The sequence below is a fragment of the Phalacrocorax aristotelis genome, chromosome 2, assembly GCF_949628215.1.
Source record: "Phalacrocorax aristotelis chromosome 2, bGulAri2.1, whole genome shotgun sequence".
NCBI classification, from domain to species: Eukaryota; Metazoa; Chordata; class Aves; order Suliformes; family Phalacrocoracidae; genus Phalacrocorax; species Phalacrocorax aristotelis.
In genome coordinates, this window is record NC_134277.1 from 10,549,280 (window position 1) to 10,571,220 (window position 21,941).

The 21,941-nt window shown below is 38.8% G+C and overlaps 1 protein-coding gene across 3 annotated transcripts in view; it reads right to left on the reverse strand.

Annotated features, from left to right (window-relative positions):
• The window catches only part of PTPRN2 (protein tyrosine phosphatase receptor type N2), a 670,936-nt gene that overhangs the window by 6,921 nt on the left and 642,074 nt on the right, over window positions 1–21,941 (reverse strand). For all 3 annotated transcript variants that reach the window (XM_075082381.1, XM_075082380.1, XM_075082379.1), the window contains 3 exons: window positions 18,713–18,766; window positions 16,610–16,674; window positions 290–363 (listed from right to left, as the gene is read on the reverse strand). In XM_075082381.1, coding sequence (XP_074938482.1) covers window positions 290–363; window positions 16,610–16,674; window positions 18,713–18,766 — 193 coding nt within the window. The remainder of the gene's footprint in view (window positions 1–289; window positions 364–16,609; window positions 16,675–18,712; window positions 18,767–21,941) is intronic.

A 21,941-nucleotide genomic window follows, 5' to 3' on the forward strand; every position in this document is an offset into this window, starting at 1 on the left:
CAAATGCGCATTTTCTTTAGTAGGCTATAGATTGTTGTCTTGACTGCCCTTCATATATGGTAATCAAGATAGATGTTGGAGATGCTACAAGAAAGAGCAGTAAGCACCAAAGAAAGTAGCCTAGATAAATCTTCAGCATAAATAAACCTCAGTTGGTAGGGAGCCAAACAGAGTAATCAGCAAGCGACCTGCGTTAAATTAGGTCATACCCTCGCTCTTCTGTCATGAAAACAACTACTGTGAAAGACCTTTAATGTATTTAAAATCCCAGTGGATTTATTGACAATACCTTTGTCTGGACCATGCCTGGTCTCTGGTCCCTCAAGTGCTCCAGGGTAGCAGCAATATCAATCTCTTTAGCACCTGCAACAAACCACAAATTGGGCTGAGTTCAGAGCACAAGATAATCCATGCTGCATCTGTCAATCTCTTGCTATCGGGTTCCCTTTGGGCTAACAGTCCAATTGAAAATTATTACATCCATCTCTCAGCAGACTTGGCAGGCACCTGCAATTTTTGTGTTCATATAGAAAAATAAGAGGTTGGGGCAGCTTTTATTAACATTAATTCAAGAAAAGCCAGAGAAAAACAAATTCTTAAAAATGCATCTGCACCTAGAGCAGAATATATTTTGCAGAACCTAAGGGTCTGCTGTGGCAATGCCACCGAGTGCCCCTTTGTCACTTCTAAGAGTACGCACTGAATTAAGGGCCTGAACCACACAAAGATTTACGCTGTTAAAACAAGATTTAGGTGAACTTTTGTCACTTGCAGCTGAGATCCAGAAAACCTGCCTGTGGCTTCCTAGTTCAGGACCGGCCAGACCATCCCGCTGTGTGATCACTGTTTTCAGCCAGCAACTCTACGGCATTTTGTTCAGGTTATAGTTTGGGTGTCTGGACATTGCTGCTGTGTAGCGATGGGCAGCAGCAGGATGCAGAAAATAGGCACGCACAGCCTAACTGCTGTGGGGACTGGCTCCCTTCCTCAGTACAAATGGAGGTGCTTTCTTTTAAGACATAATCTGTGGAAAGCAAAGCAAGTCCTTGTGCCTCTCACCCTTCCTACAGTAATCCAGAGCCTGGAGAACCAAAGGGCACAGCGAGATGCTGATTTCCTCCTCAATTTCCTCCAGTTTAAGATGTTTCAAGACCACCCTCCTCATATTCCTTAAGTACCTAACCTGATACATGTTTTTTGAAGGGATTGAGAGGAAATCAGGGTTTTGGTCCCTTCTACATGAATTCCAGGAGTAGAAGGCTGGCTGGAAATCCTTCGAGCTAAGTAGTTCAGCTACAGAGTTTGGCTGTCTTGTATCTGTCCCCTTCTGCATCTTGCAAGAACATCACACAGTGCCAAAGCATCAGGCAGATGGGCAGAGGGTCATCCTAGCCCAAGTGTAACTGCCCTTCTCTGCTCCCCTTTCCCCTACTGCCCTGGTTGCCTGCGCATTCTCCTAGGGCAGATGTGGGTCCATAGCTTCTGAAGCTTAGAAAGATGCTGACCTCAGGTCTCTCCTCTTTTGTACATACACTTTCATCATTAGATGGTTTATCAAAAACAGGGATTGGCTGCAAGTCTGGAATCTGCTCTGTTGTAAAGGATACTCAGTGGTGTGCTCTGAAGAAGACTGTGGCCCTTTGATACAAGATTTGACAACCATTTCCTATTGCTTGGCCCTGGAAAATCTCCTGGCCCAGCCTGTGCCAATTTGGGACTTCCTTCTGGAGGCATTTAAATGTCCCCAAATATTCACAGGGGTCTCAGTGCCTAACTCGTGGGCCATGCACCTAAAGCATTGCTGCTGCAACACCTAACTTGCACACACCTAGAACATATACTTGTTTAGTTCCCAGGATTGGATTTGGAGGATTTGGACCAATGCTTACCACTCTTCCTACAACACTTGTAATTTAAGGGCTTAAGTCTAACTGTAATTAGGTTCATGTCAATGTAAATATCATGTACCTCCTCATTTGCCCAACTCAACTTTATAACTCAGCACCACATTTAAAAAAAATCAGAAAAGCAACTACTAGTGAATGATTTAATTTGGCTTCCTTTGATAAAAGATGTGAGAAGATATTTAAAAATAACATCAGCTCTACAAGAATAATTGATTTGCAATATGTTCTTCCCATCAATGAAAATATGTTCGTCAGCTGTGTCATAAATGGAATTAATTCATTCAGTAAATATGACAGTGACAACTTAGAAAAGGTATCTGACGGATATTTTTGCAGTTATAAGGGATTGGGGCACTGTATGGCTTTTGCTTCCTCCACCCCCCTCCCTGCCTTGTACAGGAATTTACAGGGATGACCTCTGGAAAAAATAGAAAGTTTTATTTTAAAATAAAACCCCCCAAACCTCCTTGCAATGAAGCAAAGCAATACATACTCACACATGCTGTAAAGTCTGATAATAGTGACAGTAATTACCCCTTAAGGTCTTGCGGTGGCAGTTCATCTGGAAAGCATCAGTAAGGGAACACTATTTGTAAACCCTAGCACCGGTATAACACGGTAGCTCATTTCAGTGTTTAGTCTCACACATGCACGCACAATTAGGTGTGATTTTCCTGTTCCACCACAGATGTCCATGGGAGCAGAGTTGTGTGAGTACCACACATGCTTTACAGCCTTACTTGTGGCCTCATTAGATTACCAGGAATTAAAATGTCCCAGCAGCATCTTGGCTCAACATGAGAGGAATTCTCTCTTTCAGAAATTAAGATATGAGAAAGATTTAAGACACTGACATCCATGGATGAGGTTAACCATAGTCCTGAACCAGCCTTTGAGGTGTGCTGCAAGGATGAACCCGGAGATCCTCCCACTGGAGCTGGCAGGCTAGAGTACCACCTGGGTTTCCCACGGCTGCAAACGTGTATGTCCCCACTCCAGTAAGGGATGTCCTTTATTTGAAAATACTCTGCCCTCAGGCCAACATATCAGTAACATATTAGGTGCAGGGAAAAGGTTCATGACAAGACCTAATAACACTTTTTAATGGCCAGACGGGCTTCTGAGTCTACCTTTGAATGAGTTAATTCCTCCATTTCTGTAATGCAGATTGCAGGCATTTACTAGTGAACTGACTCTTGCTTTTTTATCATCATTAATGGAATGACATGCCTAATAGTATGAACAACACTTGGTTATAAAATCCCGATTTAGCAAAACACCAAACATATGCTTGCACTGGAATGTAAGAATAGTCCTAGTGCACCAGTGTGCTTAACGGGGAGCTTGTTTTGAAGTGTTTTGTCAGCAGAACTCCCTGAAACATCAATTTTTACTGATCAGTGTTCCACAGCCCATGGGTTGTGATCAGCATATCTGCCACAAGCACTTCTGATGTCCTCAGCCATAAGTAATTAAAAGGGGCGCAAAGTATGATTTTGCCCAAAGCACACCTTGTTCAGAGGCCAGGGGGTTAAAGGCAAGGCGAAGCAGGGGCAGAGATTGGTTTTCTACCTCCTTTTTTCCCTTTCTGAATGCTATGGTGATGGGAACTACCTAAGTGCCTGGAGAGGCTGATCAACAAAACTTTGTGGTGCAAAGCTGGGCAGCTGCTTTGGAAGAAAAATATCTTGGAAGAAGAAAATCCACAGGAAAGAGAATGAAATCAATGGCCTAGGATGAAGCCAGCATGATGTGTTTTCTCTCTACACGAGTGAACCTCTCTTTCTCCCTCACATCCCCCACTACATGTTCTGCATCTATTTCCTTATTGTGCCTAAAACAAATGAGTTTAAATATATATTGCTAGTCCACTATTAAATCTCATTTTGTGATGAGGGCTTTTTTTCTATTCAAACTTATGCTAGATTGCTGTTATGTTATGCAAATTCTTCCACTGATGCATGCGATTGTAGAAAGTTCTCCAGTGACAGAGATGGACAAAGGAAGAGATTTTCAAGGGAGGTCTGAACCCAACCTGCATTCACAGGTGAGAGGAGCTCAGTGTTTAACTGCAGTGTAAGCTTTCAGCTGTCTTTGGAATTATTTTGTTAAAATCTGTCACAAATTCAACATCTTTTTCACCATGGTGAGGCTTTCTCTTTAATCTGAGAGTGCAACAGTATGGCATAACAGTCTGTAGCATCCAGTAACATTTTATCTATGTTTTTGAGCCATTTCAGGTGACAAAAAATACAGCATATGTTACATGACATTGGGAGAGAGGGATATTGCATCTAAGGACATTAGGGTCAAATCATGCTCTTACTGAGATGGCCCTGAAATATCCACACACTGCTAAGGTATTTTAAATATTGCTTATCTGGAAAGTCCACATACAAACTACATTTGATGGAGTGGTTTAGTGTACAAGCTGGAAGAACTTGACCCTCTGATTCCAAGGATATCCCATTATTGGAAGTGTTTTGCTCAGGCTACTAAACTATGAAGTCCAGTAGTAGACGGAGACGTCAATTTATTGTCATATAACAAATAAGCTAGAAGAAGGGTTAAAAATACTAGGCTGGAAAGCACTGACAACTGGAAAAGAGAACACAAAATGTGCCAAAAAGGCAATATTTTCTATCTTTTCTCCCCCCCCATACATATCTGTATTAACATATATACATATATACATATCTGCTTAACAGTGCTACTGGTTTCAGAAAATAAAAAGGGGGATAAAAAAGGAAGCATTTAAAGAATAAAGAACTGCCTTTTCACCTTTTGACTGTATTTTACTCTGCAGGAAATAAATTTGGTTTGTGCTTCTGACAGGTTCCTTTTTCACAATGGATTTCACTGCTTGTTTTAAATGAACATAAAAATGTAACTTAGTGTGAGACTGAACTAACGTTGTACCAGCAGTATTGTGAAAAATGACTGTGCAATGTGCAATGTTTTTTTTTTAAACAGACCATGCATTTGCAGTAATTCACTGTGAAGCAGACACTATCAGCCTTCCCCATGCCCTCAGCAGCTCAGTGAGCTGGCTGAGTAAATATCTCCAAAAGCACTTCCACACCAGTGCAAGGCAGATTTTAACTTCAGTAATTAACTATCATCTTCCCAAAGGCTTGAAGCATTCACAGTGAGTGCCCAACAACCCGCATCAGGAACATTAACTGGATAAACTAAAAGAAAACAAGAGAAGATGCAAGCTGAATTATATTTTGCCCCCAAGGAGAGAAGTGGTTTCTGAAGTTTAGGGTCATATCCTTTGCGACCCTTTCTCTCCCCGCAGGCACCAATGCAGGATGCATGCTGGCACTTAACAGCTGGTGCTCCTGATTAGCAGATCTCAAGGGGTTAAAGTGTTTGCCCTTAGATAGTCACATAAGTGGAGTATCCAGCATGTCATAAAAACCTGGGTAAAAGTTGAATTCTCTTTTCCTCCTGCAATAAATAACGAGCTAGCCAAATTCTGCTGCAATAGGCTCGATGAGGTGACCAGCAGCAGCTCTCAATATTTAAAATAATAATGAATTACCTAATACTAGTTTTATGACTATAAAAATGAAATCTTCCCTCTCTTCCCCTCCCCCTAAACGTGTCAGGGGACACATTTTGATAAGCACAAAAAACATGAGAAACACTGTGGAGGATGATCCCTTCCACATGGTAGCAGCATTGCTGTCACTGTGATGGTACAGGAATAAGACAGACAAAGTTTGTTGAGAGGGGTAACATCTTCTAATATATCAGCCAGGAAGAAAAAATGAAGGCGTATCATTAAAAAGTGGTTTTCAGGTTCAGCAAACTACAGAGCTTGTGCACCTGAATGTGTGCTGGTTTTTTTTTTCCCCCCCAGTTATAAGAACAACCAGCATTTATCACATAAATGTATGAAAATTTTGGCTTAATTAAGGCAAGCTTTGAGATTTTATTTTTATGTAATAGGCTTGAACTGAAAGCAAAGTCAAAAGTTCTATTTTATTCATTACTAATGAAAAGTGCAGCATAGATTCTGTGAGACTGATAGAATTTTATATTAAAGGACTGTATTAAAAGGAATATTTTAGATTCTAGATGCTCTGAATTTTCTGTGTATTTATAAAAATAAAATGATCTTTAAATACTTCATCAAAGCAGTTATTTGTGGGGAGTTTCTTTTTAAATAACCCAAAATGAAGAGTTTTCTTTGTGATGTTTCACAAATACATATCACTCATAAATATTAAATTAAAAAGGATTTTTGTAGCTGGGAACAACTTTCAGATCTACCCGCATATATCCTCAGAAAGATATGATTATAACTCTGCAGAATGGCTATAAATTTGTTAGTGTGAGTCCTAAAGGATGGCTTGGCCATTAGGTTGCCGTGTTTAGGTACATCTGAATTCTCTTGCAGCCTGAGACTCTGACTTCCTGTACCACTGTGGTTAAATCATTAAATGCACCCTTTGTTTCACACCATCATTTATAAAATAAACCATCTTTTTCCTACCTAATAAGTTGTTATGAAGGCAAATCCATTAATGATTACAAGGTACCTGGACACCAGAGAGGTGAGGACCTAGATAGATACTCTGTTTTTTTTTCCCAATACCCTTTGCACCTTTCTCAGCCCTCTTTCTGTTCCCCTTGATCATAAAGTGATCACAAAGCTGAATATATGATGTAGGAGTCATGCTGAGCAGTTTTAAATGTGGGGTTATTAGCACTGTTACCGTTTCTCCTTAAGGAGATGACAATGATCTGTGTGGGAATAAGCATTTATCCCGACAGAAAAAAACGGAGTACTAAGGGGAATACAGAAATGACCTGTCAAGTGCCTGTCTTTTTGCAGCAGTAAGTATTCAGTCTCATTCTAGCCAGATATTACCTCCTTAATGCATCTTTTTGTATTTATTATATTGTATAGATTTTGAATTATACCTTGAAGGACAAAGGCACTTGTTAGGTCAGATTAAAAACTGGCTTGTTAAAATCTTGAAGGAAGAGTCCCTAATACAGTTCTTTCTGCTGCTATTGCTAGAAACTAAAAAAGACCCAATTAATATTTGCAGGATGTTGCTGATAGGCAGCCTTTTAGCCTGAGAGTCATGCATGGTGCAGTATTTGCAAGCAGTCGGGAGCACTGTGGAAGAATCACTTGTAATGTTATGATATAACAAAAATACACATGAGAAAGAAAATAAGGGAAAAAATACGGTATCAGCAAGGACAAACAGCTGTCTCATCACAGCCTGTCTGTGTTTAGGAAGAATACAAGTGGTTTCTGTGTTTGGGTGATGACTGACTGCAGGACCATGCTTAAAAGTGGTGCTTCATGGTCAAAGCAAACTCGTGCACAGTGGCTTTATGCTGCCTTTCTTCCCTCCCTGTGTGAGGACTCTGACAAATAGGCTTTCATGGGTTTAGTACAACATTTTCTGGCCCTCTTCTGCGTTCAGCTTTGCCTTAGCAAGGAGGCAGACAATGAACTGTGGAGACCCAAGGACAGAAACCTCCTGAAGAAGGACAGACAGTAGCTAGATCCAGGTCTGCCAGGAGGCTAATACACAAAAAGATCATACTGCTGGCTATGGTAGTGTATAGAAACAGAAGTGGGCTCTCTGGGAAGTTAGCAGGGTAAATCAGCACTCATGAACTATTACACTGTCATAGCTATGCTGTTTCCAATGCCCAAGCTAGCTGGACGTAGCACAGATATGCTATAGATTTGCAATGCTCCTAACGCCCTAGATGCCTCCAGCTTCCCCCTGACAACTTCTAAAGGACAGCTCGCGTAGCTGCTCCAGTGAGTGTTTGCCCCATTGAGTACTTAATGTTGCAGTGAAACATTTAATCACACCATATGAGGGGCAAACTCAATCTGATTAAAGAAGAAAGGGTCATAACTAGGGGGAGTGTAACACCACTTCTTCACTGACCATTAGTTTTAATGGCATACTGGTAATATTTACTAACTAGCTTAGTCTCAGAGGCCCAGCCTCATCTCATCTACTCCAGCCATCCTTGAAGTTCGAATCAGAGTTAGTCATCTCCTCTCCCAACAGCTAAGAGAGAGAAGGGAAGCCCTGATGGGCAATTCATTTGCCTGAGAATTATCCTCCAGAGGTGCATATCGTTCTCCATTGATGACTGAGGAGACCTAGACATCTAGGTTAGGCAAGATGCAGAACGCTAGGTGCTTTATATGGCTGAAGTTAGCTGGAATGAACCTGATTGAAAGGACTTGGGTTTCTGCACTGCTGTTTTGGGCTCCTGAATGCCAGAATTTGCCAAATCTAATGGTGTTTGAGATGTGTGTTTTCTGTCTGTTGCCTTCTCCTCTTCCCTCACCCCCAAGTTCAACAGTTTTGATCAAAATGGCAAAAGAGAAAGCAACATGGAACCACAATGAAAAGATAAAACAGTTGTGGTATAGTATAGGGAAGGCCATGGAAGTGAAAAACACATTGTAAGAGTAAAATGCTGTTTGTATAGTGCTCTGCTGCAAAGAAACAAGTATTTTCTTCCTTCAGGTTGCATTGTCTGAGTGCCCATTAAATAAAAACACTTGTAAATATTAGAGTTAAAAAAAGGAGCTGAAAAACAGCTAGAAACTACAAAAATAAAAGCAATTTTCATTTGTAGTTATCCAGATGTCTGTTGCTGTAGCTGCTGGAGTTCTGCTATTGGCCAGGACGATCATTTGATGCTTTTCATGGAAAGAGAAAAGCATCAGCAAAAACCTAGTGAGGGACACACTTTTAAAGATAACATAAAAGATAAATATATTCAGGCTGGCATTTTCATTAAAAGCTTATTCTTTCCCTGAGATGAACAAAATCTGTGTGCACACGTGTATGTAGTTGGGAAGGACCCAACATGTACCTGAATCTGTAATTTCAAACGAAATATATAAGGGCTTCTATAGACCTAAAAATGACCCAAATTAAAATTTCACTACCTTTATTAAAAAAAAAAAAATCAACACAACCACAACAAAAAACCCAACGGGCAAAGCAAGCATATAAATGGAGGAGGGAGTACTTAAAGTAACAGAAGTGAAGTATTGAAAATTATTTTGACAGTTATACATGCAGAGTATAAATTACATAATGTGTTCTTGTTTACACATTTTATATTAATACTTGAAAACTGCATGTTATAAGTGTATAAACGTAAGTGATATGGCTTTGTCAGTACACAATCCAAAGGAAGGTGATACTGAAGATGGAACGCATAGGAACAGTCTAATGCTTTAAAAACCGCTACAGGAAAATAATGCTTCTAAGCTTTCACTGATTTAAACAGTCTTGCAGAGATAGAAATTCGCTACTGACATGTCAGCTTTTAAGCTAATATCCTTCGTCAATGCAGAAAAAACGTGCAAAACCCACTCACTGTAACAGAATGCAAATGGATGCTAATTTGAGGACCAATCCTTCCTCACTTCCACTGTGCATGAGAATATGTCACATCATACTCTATACCATAGGAACTGTTTCTCTTTTATATCTAGATTTCCTTCAGCCTCCCCAGAAGTTAAAAGTAAAAGGAATATGCCTAAATTACTACATGCAAGAAATAGAAGTTGATGAGTTGCATTCCATGTAGGGTAAGATAACCCATAACCACCTATGGTCACTCGAGAAAGTACCAGTGCACACATCTAAATTTAACTTACCCATGCACATGTATGCGCGCACAAGCACACATGCATGCAAAGGGTAATAACAGCAAGAATTGTGGATGTGCTGCTACTGCCTACTTATAGGTGTTCCTCAGTATCAGCTCCCATAGAGTTCTACACAATTTGCTTCTTTCAGTACCTCTTCCAGAAACTGCTGGTGAATTACCTGAAAGGCGGTTCATCTCCACGTGCTGAATGAAACACGAGCAAAGTTAAGATGCTGATTGCAAAAGTGACATTTCTGAAAGCATGCCTTAGTTGTCCCTAAAAAATCTTGGAGTCCCCTTTGGAAAATGTGAATTTTCTTTACGGGGGACACAGAAGTGGCTCATCAACATGAATCTATTAAATTTTAAGAACTACATTTTACATTACCTTCGTTTTACATTGCAGGTAGGTGGCAATGCTTTCACAAGACAGTACATGGAGTGACCTGAATAAAAGATGCAACTATTATGGATTCATTCTTTAATGAAGTTTATCCTTAAAAGTGACTAAACTGGTCTAACTATAGAAGTTGTGGAATAATTACACTTTAGCTAGGTAATATACATTGTACCCTTTACAGCCAGAAGACTACCATCTGGTCAATTAAACACTTCAAATCCTTCTATGGACTGCTGCATGAGATTAGCTAAAAAAAAAAATAATAAAATAGTTCTTCACTCTGTATATAAACCTTTTCCAAACATTTGCCCAGCTGCTTCTGGAACCCGAACCAATAGCAGCATGCTTCTATGACCAGCTTTTCCACTTTCCATATTCTAACCTACCCATTGTGTGAAAAAATGCCGCCCAAATTCCTTATCTGCTTGTCTCCTCCTTAGTTTCAGTCAATGACCTCTTGTTTTCAAATTAGTCACTATCTCAAGCTGCTTACTGACATCAATACATTCCTTTCAGGGTCTTCTAACGTGCTATGGGGACCCCCCTTCGTGCTCCCTTTCCCAAGGAATAACCCATGTCTGATCAGTCTTTCTTCACAATTCTTTTGCCCCAAACCCTGAATAATTAGTGTTGCTTTCTACCACACTTTCCTAGTCCCAATTCTTTTCCAGTAAAATCCCCAGAACAGCAAACAACTCAAGCAATATGGCTCTTTTAGAGTAATTCCTGACCACTAAATTATATATATAAAAAAAAAAGCCAAAGAAATGACATCAATAACTTGTTTGCTTTTTGTCTGAAATCTCTATATGCCATAAAGGAAACCATCTAAAAATGCAGTCCATACAACATACACTAGGAAACATCAACCAACGCCCCCTTTCCAGTAGTCACTAATTCATTTGACAACAGAAGCTTGTAGAACGTGCTACTCTTTAATCTTAATTTTATGAACTATTGATGACTCTATAGTGTCAATAAGCTTTAAAGCTTTGTATGCCCAAATGTGTTTTGCAAAGGAAATAAACACGGTTTTAAACAGCTTGTTCTAAATAGCGAGAGTTCCCTGAGCATCACAGGCTGGACTGTAAATAACTGTCCTATACATTCCCTATACACTTTTGCATGTAGCTGGGGGCCCAGCTCTCATTGTGATTAATTATCTGCTGGGAAAGGCTGCAAGAATGAGCACTATTTGCCTAATTGTGTTTCCAGGGTAACTCATTACATAAGAGTTACAATACATAAATGCAGCTCATTTGAAAAACCTGCCTTAAAACATATGATATGTTTACATGGACACTAAGAACTTTCTTCAGAAATTGAAATAGCAACATTTCAGATTTACATGGTTAGCACTATTGCTGCTGAGCACTGAGGCAGTCTTGTGGATAGTGCAATAGTGCACAAAGCAAAACCTAAATTTTTGGCTTTACCAGCGTGCATTTTTTTCTTTTTCCTAGAGATAACAACCTATCTCACCCAAGTCTCAAAGACCAGCAATGTGATCAAGTCAAACTTAGAACATGAAAACAATGACATTTTTAAGTCCTGCATTTTTCTGCTGTAAATTTTTCTCCAGAATTCCACCTATTCCTAATCCCGCTTCTTGCCCTCTTACCATTAAATACCACTTTAAAAAAAATGTGCGCTTTCTTTTACACTATATATTCTCTCAATCACTGTATGACATGTGTGTTAAGTTTTATTTTCATGGGAGAAGCTCAATCCTGGGCTGAAGGAATATTCCCTTGTTCACCAAGAGTATGTCAGAAATAGTCTGCTCTAGACTGGTATCAGCACAACTGAACAATAGAATTTTCTCAGACTTTGCATAAGGACTCAAAAATAAGGAGATTGAATCAATTTTAACATGAGTATGGGCAAGCATTTTCTTTCATAAAATCCTTTCAGAGAGGAGCTAACCCCACAACTTCATTATGATTGTTAAATCCACACAGCAGATAAGCAAAACCTCAGCAAGGGTTCAGATTAGCCAAAATCATTTGATCACGATGAGTCAGAAGGCGAATTAAGGAATCTTTTGTTTTGCCTTAAAATGTCACGGTATAAACTGCATCTGCTCAGGAGCTGACTCACAAGACCCTCAGACAATAGGGTAGCGGGGGCAAGGAAAGGACTTGGGGAGATAACCTCCGCAGCCAGCCCAGGCCAAAGCGTGTGTGCTCATCAATTATAATCCAAGCTTTTGAACGTGAGAGAATAAACCATTGGTTCGGCTTTGCTAAATCGAATCTTTTTGCTGGGTTTTAGAATTTGGAAATCAATACTTTAAAAGGATTTTAAAATTCATATTCGCCTTCCCTTTGACTCATCTCGTTCCAGCTAGTTCAAACACAAGAAAATGGATGGTCAGCAAACCCCGAGCAGCTGCTGGCTGGATTAATATCTAAAAATCAAACTATTATCTACACTATCCAAGCCTCTCAGTTCAGAAAAATGAAAGTGGGAAGACACATAATCTCATTTTTTTTTCTTTTTCATGCCAGAAACACTCAATAAAAATGTCTTGCAATATATCAAATTTTTAGTCACTACAATAAGCCTTCAGGAAAGACAAGAAATGAGAAAATTCTCAACTTTTCTCTAGATCACACAGAAGAAGAAAAATTATCAGCTCAGAGTTACTGTGAGTTTGGGGTGAGGAAGGAATATCAAGTAGACTGATCTAAATCAGTTTATCGTCCCTAGTAACAAAGGATAAAACTTGTAAATACATCAAGAACGTTGAAATTCTCAGCAGAAATCAGCCTCAGAAAAACAGCCTCTGTCAAAAATCCAGCAAGCATTGTTATCTATGAAAACAACCCATTATCATTTTCTGTATTTATTCAAATCATGGAAGTGCACATGGAGTTGGAATAAATCACTTCTCAACTTCTCACTCACTAAAGCTTCTCTGTTGGGGAAATGAGAGGTGACTTGGTAACTGTCTTAAAATTGTAACACCCATGTAAAAATAGTACCAGAGTTAAATAGTATTATAGTTAAATCACATTAAATAGTGTTTAAATATGTTACTGTAAGGCCAGATTCAACACTGTTTCGTTTTTGTTATTACTTTGATGGGTATAGGATCAGGGTCTTGTAACTGTTCTGCATATGAATCTAGGAAGAAAAATAATTATAGCAATAAACTACTTGATAAATAGCAGCACTAAGTTACTGCAACAACTAAACAAAAGGATACACTTGCATTTAAAACTTTCCGCTGACATGACACAGGAATGATAGCACTGAATAGACACTGTTGTTCTCTGACTGTTCCAGTATCTAATAAGATTATTTAATGTGGCTGTTTGGAGTGAATGCACAGATGCAGTCATTACATTTACTGCACAGAGGATAGTGAAATTCATTAAAAGCCCAGCGCAACAGGAAATCCTTCCTGATGCTGTGCAGAGCCAGAGGCAGTCCCGCAGGGCGGCGGTGCGTGGCTCCCAAAGGCAGCTGGGGGCCGGGAAGGTGTTTGCTGAGTGAGGGCTCCTGTGAGCTTCCTGAGAGCTCTTGTGTGCCCTTCTCCCAGCTCACACTCCCCCCAAGTACACCAAGGAGGCATTTCTACTCTCAGTACTAACTTTTACCATTCTGCAAGTGCACTAAAATAGGGCGCTTTCCTTTTTTTTACAATTTCATTCCTGCTTTCTCAAATTGTTTGGGACAGTCGGACTGACATGGTGGGTGTCATGGACAAAATCCTCCCCAACTTGGTTTCTTTTGCCGGGCTTTAGGCTTTAAGAACAGGTCCCTTGCTGGTGGTTTTCAGCATCTAAAATAATATGAGGGACAGCAATGGGCAAGATAGTAGAAGTTATGGATTTATAACGTGTTTAATAGACTAAGTATTAGCAGTAATTCAGCGAGCAGTAGGAGAAGAAATTGTAAATGACAAAGGCACTTACAGTTAACTGTCTAAGAGAATGCAGGGAAGTAAATCATTACATGAAAAAGGAGCTCCTTTTCTCAGCCTACCCTATTAAAAACCCCACTAAAGAGCCAAGGCATTTATTGATTGCTTTCTACTTTCCCACTGCCGAAACTAAGTACTCCTCTATTTACTTTGATTTAAAAATGCATTATTGTCTACTTTCTAATAAACCAGACAGTGGAACAAGAAACTCAAATTATTCTAAGTTTATTCTTAAAAGTTCAGGTTTCTTTTTTTTTTTTTTTTTGAAAGACTGAAGGCCTTAATCCTTAAAAGCCTTTTTGAAAGAAATGTTACTAGATGCTGGCCTTGCAGCTGGGCCCAGATTGAAAGTGCACTTACATTTTTATGTTTAGCGCTGAAGGACTCTGAAGTTAGCCCTCGCACTCAACATAAAAGCTTTGGAAAGGGCATTCTTTGCCACTCGTGCAATTCATTCTCTAAGAAAAGGAAATGGAAAGAAAGATTTCATGTCCAGGGCTTCAGGCCTTTGATCATTTGATGAACATTGGATCCTCAACCTGGGCCTCCAGCTTCTCAGGCCAGACAAAGAGGGCCCCGGCCGCACAGGCTGGGCCTCGGTTCCCGCCCGAACAAAACCTTTGGCGGCCGCACAGTGTGACAGCCTGGGAAAGGCCCACCTCAGCAGGGCTGAGATGCCCGCTCTGCCCTTTGATCTTTCATTTAAACCCCAGCCAAAGCACCAGGTCAGGGGATTTCGCGTTGCACACCCCCACGGGCAGAGGGGAGCAGGTCAAGAACAAAATGGGGGTGACCGATCTCCAAAAAGCCCTGTGACGCCTTTCTCTGGCCAGTTTCACATGACTTGTCTGGTATTGTGAAGCGCTAAGCCCACACTTAAAATGGAATTTGACATTACATGGTACAATGGAGTCAATAAATGGCATTCTTCAGTGCTTTTACAACAAAGTCAACCCTCCCTTAAGTGGCTGAAGGCCCCAAGCTAGAAAATACTTCTCATTTACTTCTTTATGTGAGTAAATTGCATATACTTTAAATCTAGTTTTCATTACAGCTTCTCATTGCTGATGGCTGAAATGAGCTGAGCAAATATCTAACAAAGGTCTACATTAATTTTATAACGTACCATTGCTTCTATTTTTAAAGACTAGGTTGTCACGTGGCACGTAACAAGCATTGGAAATATCTCCATATTCCTTCACAGAGTGAAAACCTATTTTGCAGTGAGCATGAAAAACTAATCTCATCCCACTGAAAAAATTATTTTCAGTACATTGCTAAGGAGAAGGCAAACACACAACTTCTTTTAACATCAGCAGCAAGTTCCACAGGATGTTTATGGGCAGAAAATTAAGACTATGTTTGATGAGACATGTTAACAGTCAGAATAGAAAGGAAAAAATGCTAAACTCTTCTTTCTAAAGGGACAGGACATCACTATGTCCCGCAGGACTGGGATAGGCAGAGTGCAATAGATGACCACAAAACATGGAATGTATTTTTAAACTACATACAAAAAAAATGTCTGTGTTAGAAGATTTTAAACAACGACTGTAAAGTGATTTGATTCGAACTCAAAGAACAACATATTGTTTCTTTATATAAATTAATATATGTTTTTAAAACTTAATCTTTTTTTCTTTAAATACACATATGTGCATAGTGCCAGATCAAGGTAGCTTAAGTACTCAGCTTAAGAAAGGCCAATAACTTGGTTGTTTATTTTCAACCTCACAAGATTCCTCTTCCCCTTAAAATGCAGTGCTATGAAACTGTGATACAAACACGGCCAAAGACATGAGGAAGGGGTACACTGTATAAGTAAAGCTGACTATTATGTCTTTTTAACATATGATCAGGTTTACATGACCACTTTTACCTTCCTTCCTTTTGAAGACAGTATCACTGTTAAAAATTTGGTTTAGTTCTAACACACAAAAGATTATTTCAATGTATCTCAAATACTTCCCACGATGAACCATTTATCAATCAATAAAAAGTACAGGAGTGGTCCCAATCTCTAGAGAATCCGTAGACTTCATTTTAAACAAAAAACCCAGTGTATATTTATGTCGATAGATGATTTCCCACTTTATAAAATTACATCTCACAGATAAGGAAACGAACAGAAAAGTTAAATAAATTGTTCAATATTGAACAGACAGTGGCAGAGCTGGGAACAGGGGATTAGCTGATTTATTTTCAGGTCTCTGTCCTGTTCGCTACAGTCTTTTTCCTCCTAAGAGGCAAATTTGTGCACCACATGGGACCCTGTCTGGTACCAGCTCTTCTAGGCGCTTTGGTGGCAATGGGCAGCTACAAAAGAAAAGTAATCATGTTTGACTCTCATAGCTGGGTAGGTGACAGGGGACTGGGCAATAGCCATCAAACAGCCCAGGACCTAACTCACGTAACCACTAAATAAATATTGTACAGCCCCACAGTATCTTCTTCTAAAAACTGTAATAATTATTTCAAATACTTCTCAACAGCACAAAACCCACCTGCTCATTCGCAAAGCATTTGCGTTCAGGTTTGTTGTTTGAAATCGCTATGAAAATAAAACTTAAGAATGTTCAGGAAAGAGTACAATTTGTCTCTAATTTATTCTCAGATTTTCTGTGAATATTGCTCCCCACGTTGTCATGGCAACACAAGCACATCTTTCAGTACTGAGGAAGTAACAAGCCTTTCGATTCTCACCTTTGGCCATTTTATTGAGAACCATGTCAATTAGAATGTAGGTTCCACTTCTTCCCGCACCATCACTGCCAACAGAAAGGGAAAAAGAAAAAATAAAGCCTATCAATGTGCATCTAGACTCAACATAAAGGTACCTGCCCTTAAGGTTATACTGTTACACATGGGGGGAGAGGACACAACGAGGGGCTAAAATGGGGTACTGAGAGAGGAGAGAAAGCTTGCACTGAATTAACACAAGCTGTTTGTGGAAAACTAACTATTAGCCTGCATGGATAACGGGGCTTTGTTTTGATTTTTTAAGCTGAGTTGTGTTTATGAAATAAAAGCATTTTAAATAACAGTGGAAAAGTCAGTAACCCTAACACAGGATACCATTTCTGTTCAAAAAGTGTACATATAATGAGCCTATAGTCACTCGTATATGCGATCAAGAACCACAAAATAAACTAGACCAGAACATTATCCTGAATGATCCCAGAATGTCATGGGTTGCATTTGAACACAGTGGTCAGAGGGAATGCATACAGAGATCTGTCTGAGAACCAAAATATCTGATTGCTGAGGGACTGCAGTCTTTCTTCACTATACATCACGAGTGATTTGCCTTTTTCTATAATTCTTCCTTAGTTGCAATGACCAGAAAAAACATTAAATGTAATTCCTAAGAAACAGCATTAACTTTTGTGTATCATCAGCCCTTCATCAGAGATGTGAGACCAAGCCTTGGGAGGGGGAAGGCTCCCTAATCTGAATGCAGCTTGTGTCCCTCTCAGAGAGCAACGTGTAATTGCCAGCATGATGCTCTTTTAGAGCTGCTGTTAGCAAACATAATTAAGACTTTAAGTAAAAGCTTTTTTTCTTTCCCTGCCCAAAATTTTTACAAAGGTGCATGTGTGACCAATTAGACTGGTATGTAGTTTTATTAATTAAGCCATTATTTTTATTGATAGCTCAATTTGTGTACAAGAATTAATGAAAGGAAAAATAATAGAACAGCGTGAAGCGCGTTATTACATTCTGTTTACAGGCAGGCTATGAAACTTAATTTTTGTTAAGTCTCTGTAGACAGAGGCTTTTTTCTTTCAGTTACTAGAACACTGCTTAGAGAAAAGGAGGTAATGGTAATAATTTTTTTCCTATGTCTATGAAGGGAACAAAGACACAATCTTATTAGTTAAGCTGAATAATGAGAGACAAGGCAGCTATCAGGCCCAATAAGAACAAAAACTACTGAGTGGATGGTAGACATTTCCATCCATCACAGAAAGGAAAGAGCAAGAAACTTGAAGGCTCTTCATTCCGCATCACATGTTTCTTTTCCCAGGCTTCCTGAAGGCAATGCAAACAAGCCTGCTCCAGAGCATTCACCTCTGCAGCGAGCCTCCTTGCATCCAGTGGGAAGTGACTCTGCTGAGCCACAGGTGAGAAACACGTCCCCTCCCTCCTCACTCCCACCCAGACTGGAGTGCCACATGCCAAATGGCCTGCCCCTCAGCAGGGCTGGTTTTCTACCTTCTTTATCTACAGAAATATCTTTGATAAATAAGTGCAACATTCTCCTTGTAACACAGACCTCCAATGGCAAAGTTTTCCATTGACCTGCCCAATAGCTTTTGTGTGCATCTATCAGAGTGTCAGGCCTCATGATAACCTGTGTTTAAAGGACTACTCAATCTCTGGGTAAATTTCTACTCCCTGACATTGCCCTCTTCTTACCATGATCACTAAAGCAAGCAAAGAAGAACTAAACCAAAATTGAGGGTTAATAAAATAAGGAAGAAACTGGGAGGGAATGCAAGGCACCACTATCATTTTCAAGATTTATGAAATTGAAGTGCTACTTATATTGGAAAGGGTGATCACACATTGTTAAGTCATGACACAACATCTACAAAATCATAGGAAAGGATAATTTTAGTATGAAAATGGATCTTAAGTATTAATTAGCATTAAAAACCAGTTGAATGATATTTAATACCTTCAGCCTACCTCACTATCTGTTTAGTGATTAATCTAAAGCTTTAATTTGCCATTTTGTTTAAATCTGTATTAAATTCTTGCACATACAAATCTTTCTAAAGCTATTTTAGAAATTGTACTTGCCTGCAATGAACAACTACTGGACAAGAGCGACCCCTGTAGCACTTGTTTACTTTTCTGAAATAAAACAGACACAAAAAATTAATTAAGCATATTACATACTGTTTCTTTAGCCAACTGTCAAGAATAAGCAATAAGAAAAAGCAAATATTGCAGTCTTTAAAGAAACAGTCAGGTTGATAATCTCCTAATATAACAAGCAGTTGTTACATACATAATCTTGTTTAAAGTTTGCTGCTGTAGAAATCCCAGACAACATCCCATTACTACTGTTGGCTAGGCAAAAAAAACCAACCTCTTTTATCAAATGTCTCATGTCTTAGCTCCAAAACTGAGATTATCCTGAGATGCTTTAATTTTAAAGCTAATTTTGAGATCACGAGCTTGCTCAAAGAAATATTAGGGGGATCAAACTGAATCCAAAATTGAAAATGCCTACTCCAGAATACTTTGTACAATGGTTGTCCCCAGAAAGACAAATACCAAATCTCCTGAAAAGCTTCTCACAAAGTTCTGAAAAGTAATCTATTGTGGTAAAAATAACTAAAACCATCAGTAAGCTTTGGTTCTAGAGCAGAAGTCTGATATTTAATATTTACATATTATTGTCGTCTATAGCTTCCTGGTTAAACATTCTCCGTGGCAGGAGAATACATGTGAAGTCAAATCAATAAAAGTACAGCTATAGAACAGGTCTGCTGATATATAAACTCAATGAAGGAATTAACTAGTGCTGAAGCAAAGCCAGATACTCAGACTAAGAATAGAGCCCACAAAATTGGTTTAAATCTATTTAAATTGCTTTACAAAAACCAAAATCCCAAACCTTCTTTTCTGCTCTAGGATATATTTTGCATGTCAAGCATGTTACAGGCCCAAAAACCCATAAAATATGCACACATATGTTAACAAGGCAAGCTGAATAAAGGCTAAAATGGGAAAGCATTTCTTCAAGAAATCAAAACCTTTAATTCAAATTCCTCGATGAGATGTTTGAGTTTACTGGAGCTAGAAGGTCTCCTATAAAACCATTTTACAGGGCAGCTTCCAAGGGGTGCCCAGACCTTCTAATACTCCCCAGCTCAGGGCAAGTGTTACATGGGATCCTGACTGCTAAACTGAAGTGAGCTGCTGTAATTTGGCAATGGTGGTATGATGTTATTATGAATTTTAAAGCATAACTAACCTACTGAATCATTTAGTTCTTGGCTGTTCATCTATTCACTAACATCTGTGCTGTGAAAACATTCATATATCTTTAAACATTGCTTACAGTATAGCCTGAAGATGCCTAAACTTCTAAATCTGACAGGGAGCTGGGATACCTGGAACTCAACCCCAATAGCCATGGAGATGTTGGTGATGCCCCACAAAACTGTGTTTTCACATTATGCTTTTTATTATTTAAAATTCTAACCAAACTTGATAACAATATTAAGTTCTTGTAATGATCCCTTTAAACATCAGAACTCAGGAATTTTTCACAATTCTTACTCTTTTGCCTAGTGATGTAAATCATACTCGCAGAGACATTCTGTCTTTATTTATATTCCTTGGGTGTAAGTAATTAATGCAGTAGAACAAAGTTCTATGAAATAAGTGGTAAGTCATTGAGAAGCACCTGACTTCAGAAGTTAAATGGACCATATATATGCCCATAAATGCATGTATATGCAGGCACTACCAAGCAAAACTTCAATGACTTAAGCTGCAGTAGTTTTCACATGAATGAAACATTCAGTTCTTGACGGTCATATATGAGGGTCAACTCCTTCTATAGAACACAAAGCCTGATATTTATTTTTTGTATTGTAAAGTAAATTATATTTGAAATGTCTCTAACAACGTCTAATACAGACAGTCCACATTCCCCTATGTGCAGCAGTCATCCTCCCCCCACCCCCCATCATGTGTATTAGTAAACAGTCGTTATTGCATTTAAAGTATTAAATAAAAGCTAATAACTACAGGGGGTATTTACCACTTCTTTTTCTGCTTGTGTGGTTCCTTTGTTCCTTGTATGGCACCACTAATGCGATATTTGCATGTTGTGACTAGCCATCTACCAAAGTCCTAACATAATTTCAGTGACAAATTTGATCTAAACCTATCAGTAAACCAGACCTCCCAATAAATCAGACAGCCAAAGACACATGTTAGGAAAAGACACCTTATGTTTGTCGGTTTTATTGAAGGCGTTTCAAACATTTTCATTATCACACATTCCAGAAAACACATTAAAACAAAGGATTTCAATCCAGCTGGTTTATAGCTTTGTCTATATATAGTTTATGAAAATATTTAGAAGTGTAGCAACATCTTATTTCATTCTTAGTTCTGGCTAATGAGAGTGAGCTGAAAATTAATCAGTAAGCAAAGTTCTTGAATGTTGAAGAAAATATATATTTTATATATATATACACACATATACAGGAAGAATTAACTTAGAAAGAATGATTAGTAATACAAACCAACCCTTGGCTCATTGAGTGAAAAAGAAATCATCATGCAAACCATCAGCAAGCAAAGGTCAGAGGTCGTTAGAGGCTCAGAAAAGGGGTTTCCCACATTGTCCCTGCAGCAGAGTCACAGTTTCCAATGATCACTTTTGTGACTATGCAACTGGGCTCATATTACTAGCTGCAACATCACAAAAATGACACTGGCAACCGCTAATTAGCTGGCAAAATAAGAATTTGTCCATTTTTAAAGTGAGCAGTGTTAGTAAATGCCATTGCACACAGCGAGAAGTGATAGCATAATAGATATATATTTTAAGCAAAGCCCTCACATGTGATGCTAATTATCTTTTAGCTTAGCAGTCCCTCTTTAAAGTGTAAATGTGCTCCCTCTGGGCTCAAGAAATATTTAATTACACATATCAGTGCATGACTAACAAGCTAGTCCAGAGCAATAATGATTGGTCTATTGTTCAAAATGAAATTAGGACTCCAGAAGCATTTAAAACTGACCAGTGATTTCTGTAGTAGCCTCACCTCTCAGGGACTGTCTTTTGCACAGATTTTAAAAATATATAGAATAATCTCTTTTTGGCAATTTATACCTACATTATGAAAGTATGATAGATTATTCTGCAAAGTTTAATGTTATCTGCTAAATGTAAAATCATCTAAAACACTGTCTGATACATAGTAAGAGAGATGTAAGCTTTCAGTTTTCAAAGAGACTTGCAAAGTTTACTTCAATAAAATTTTTAAGGTCCATATTTCCA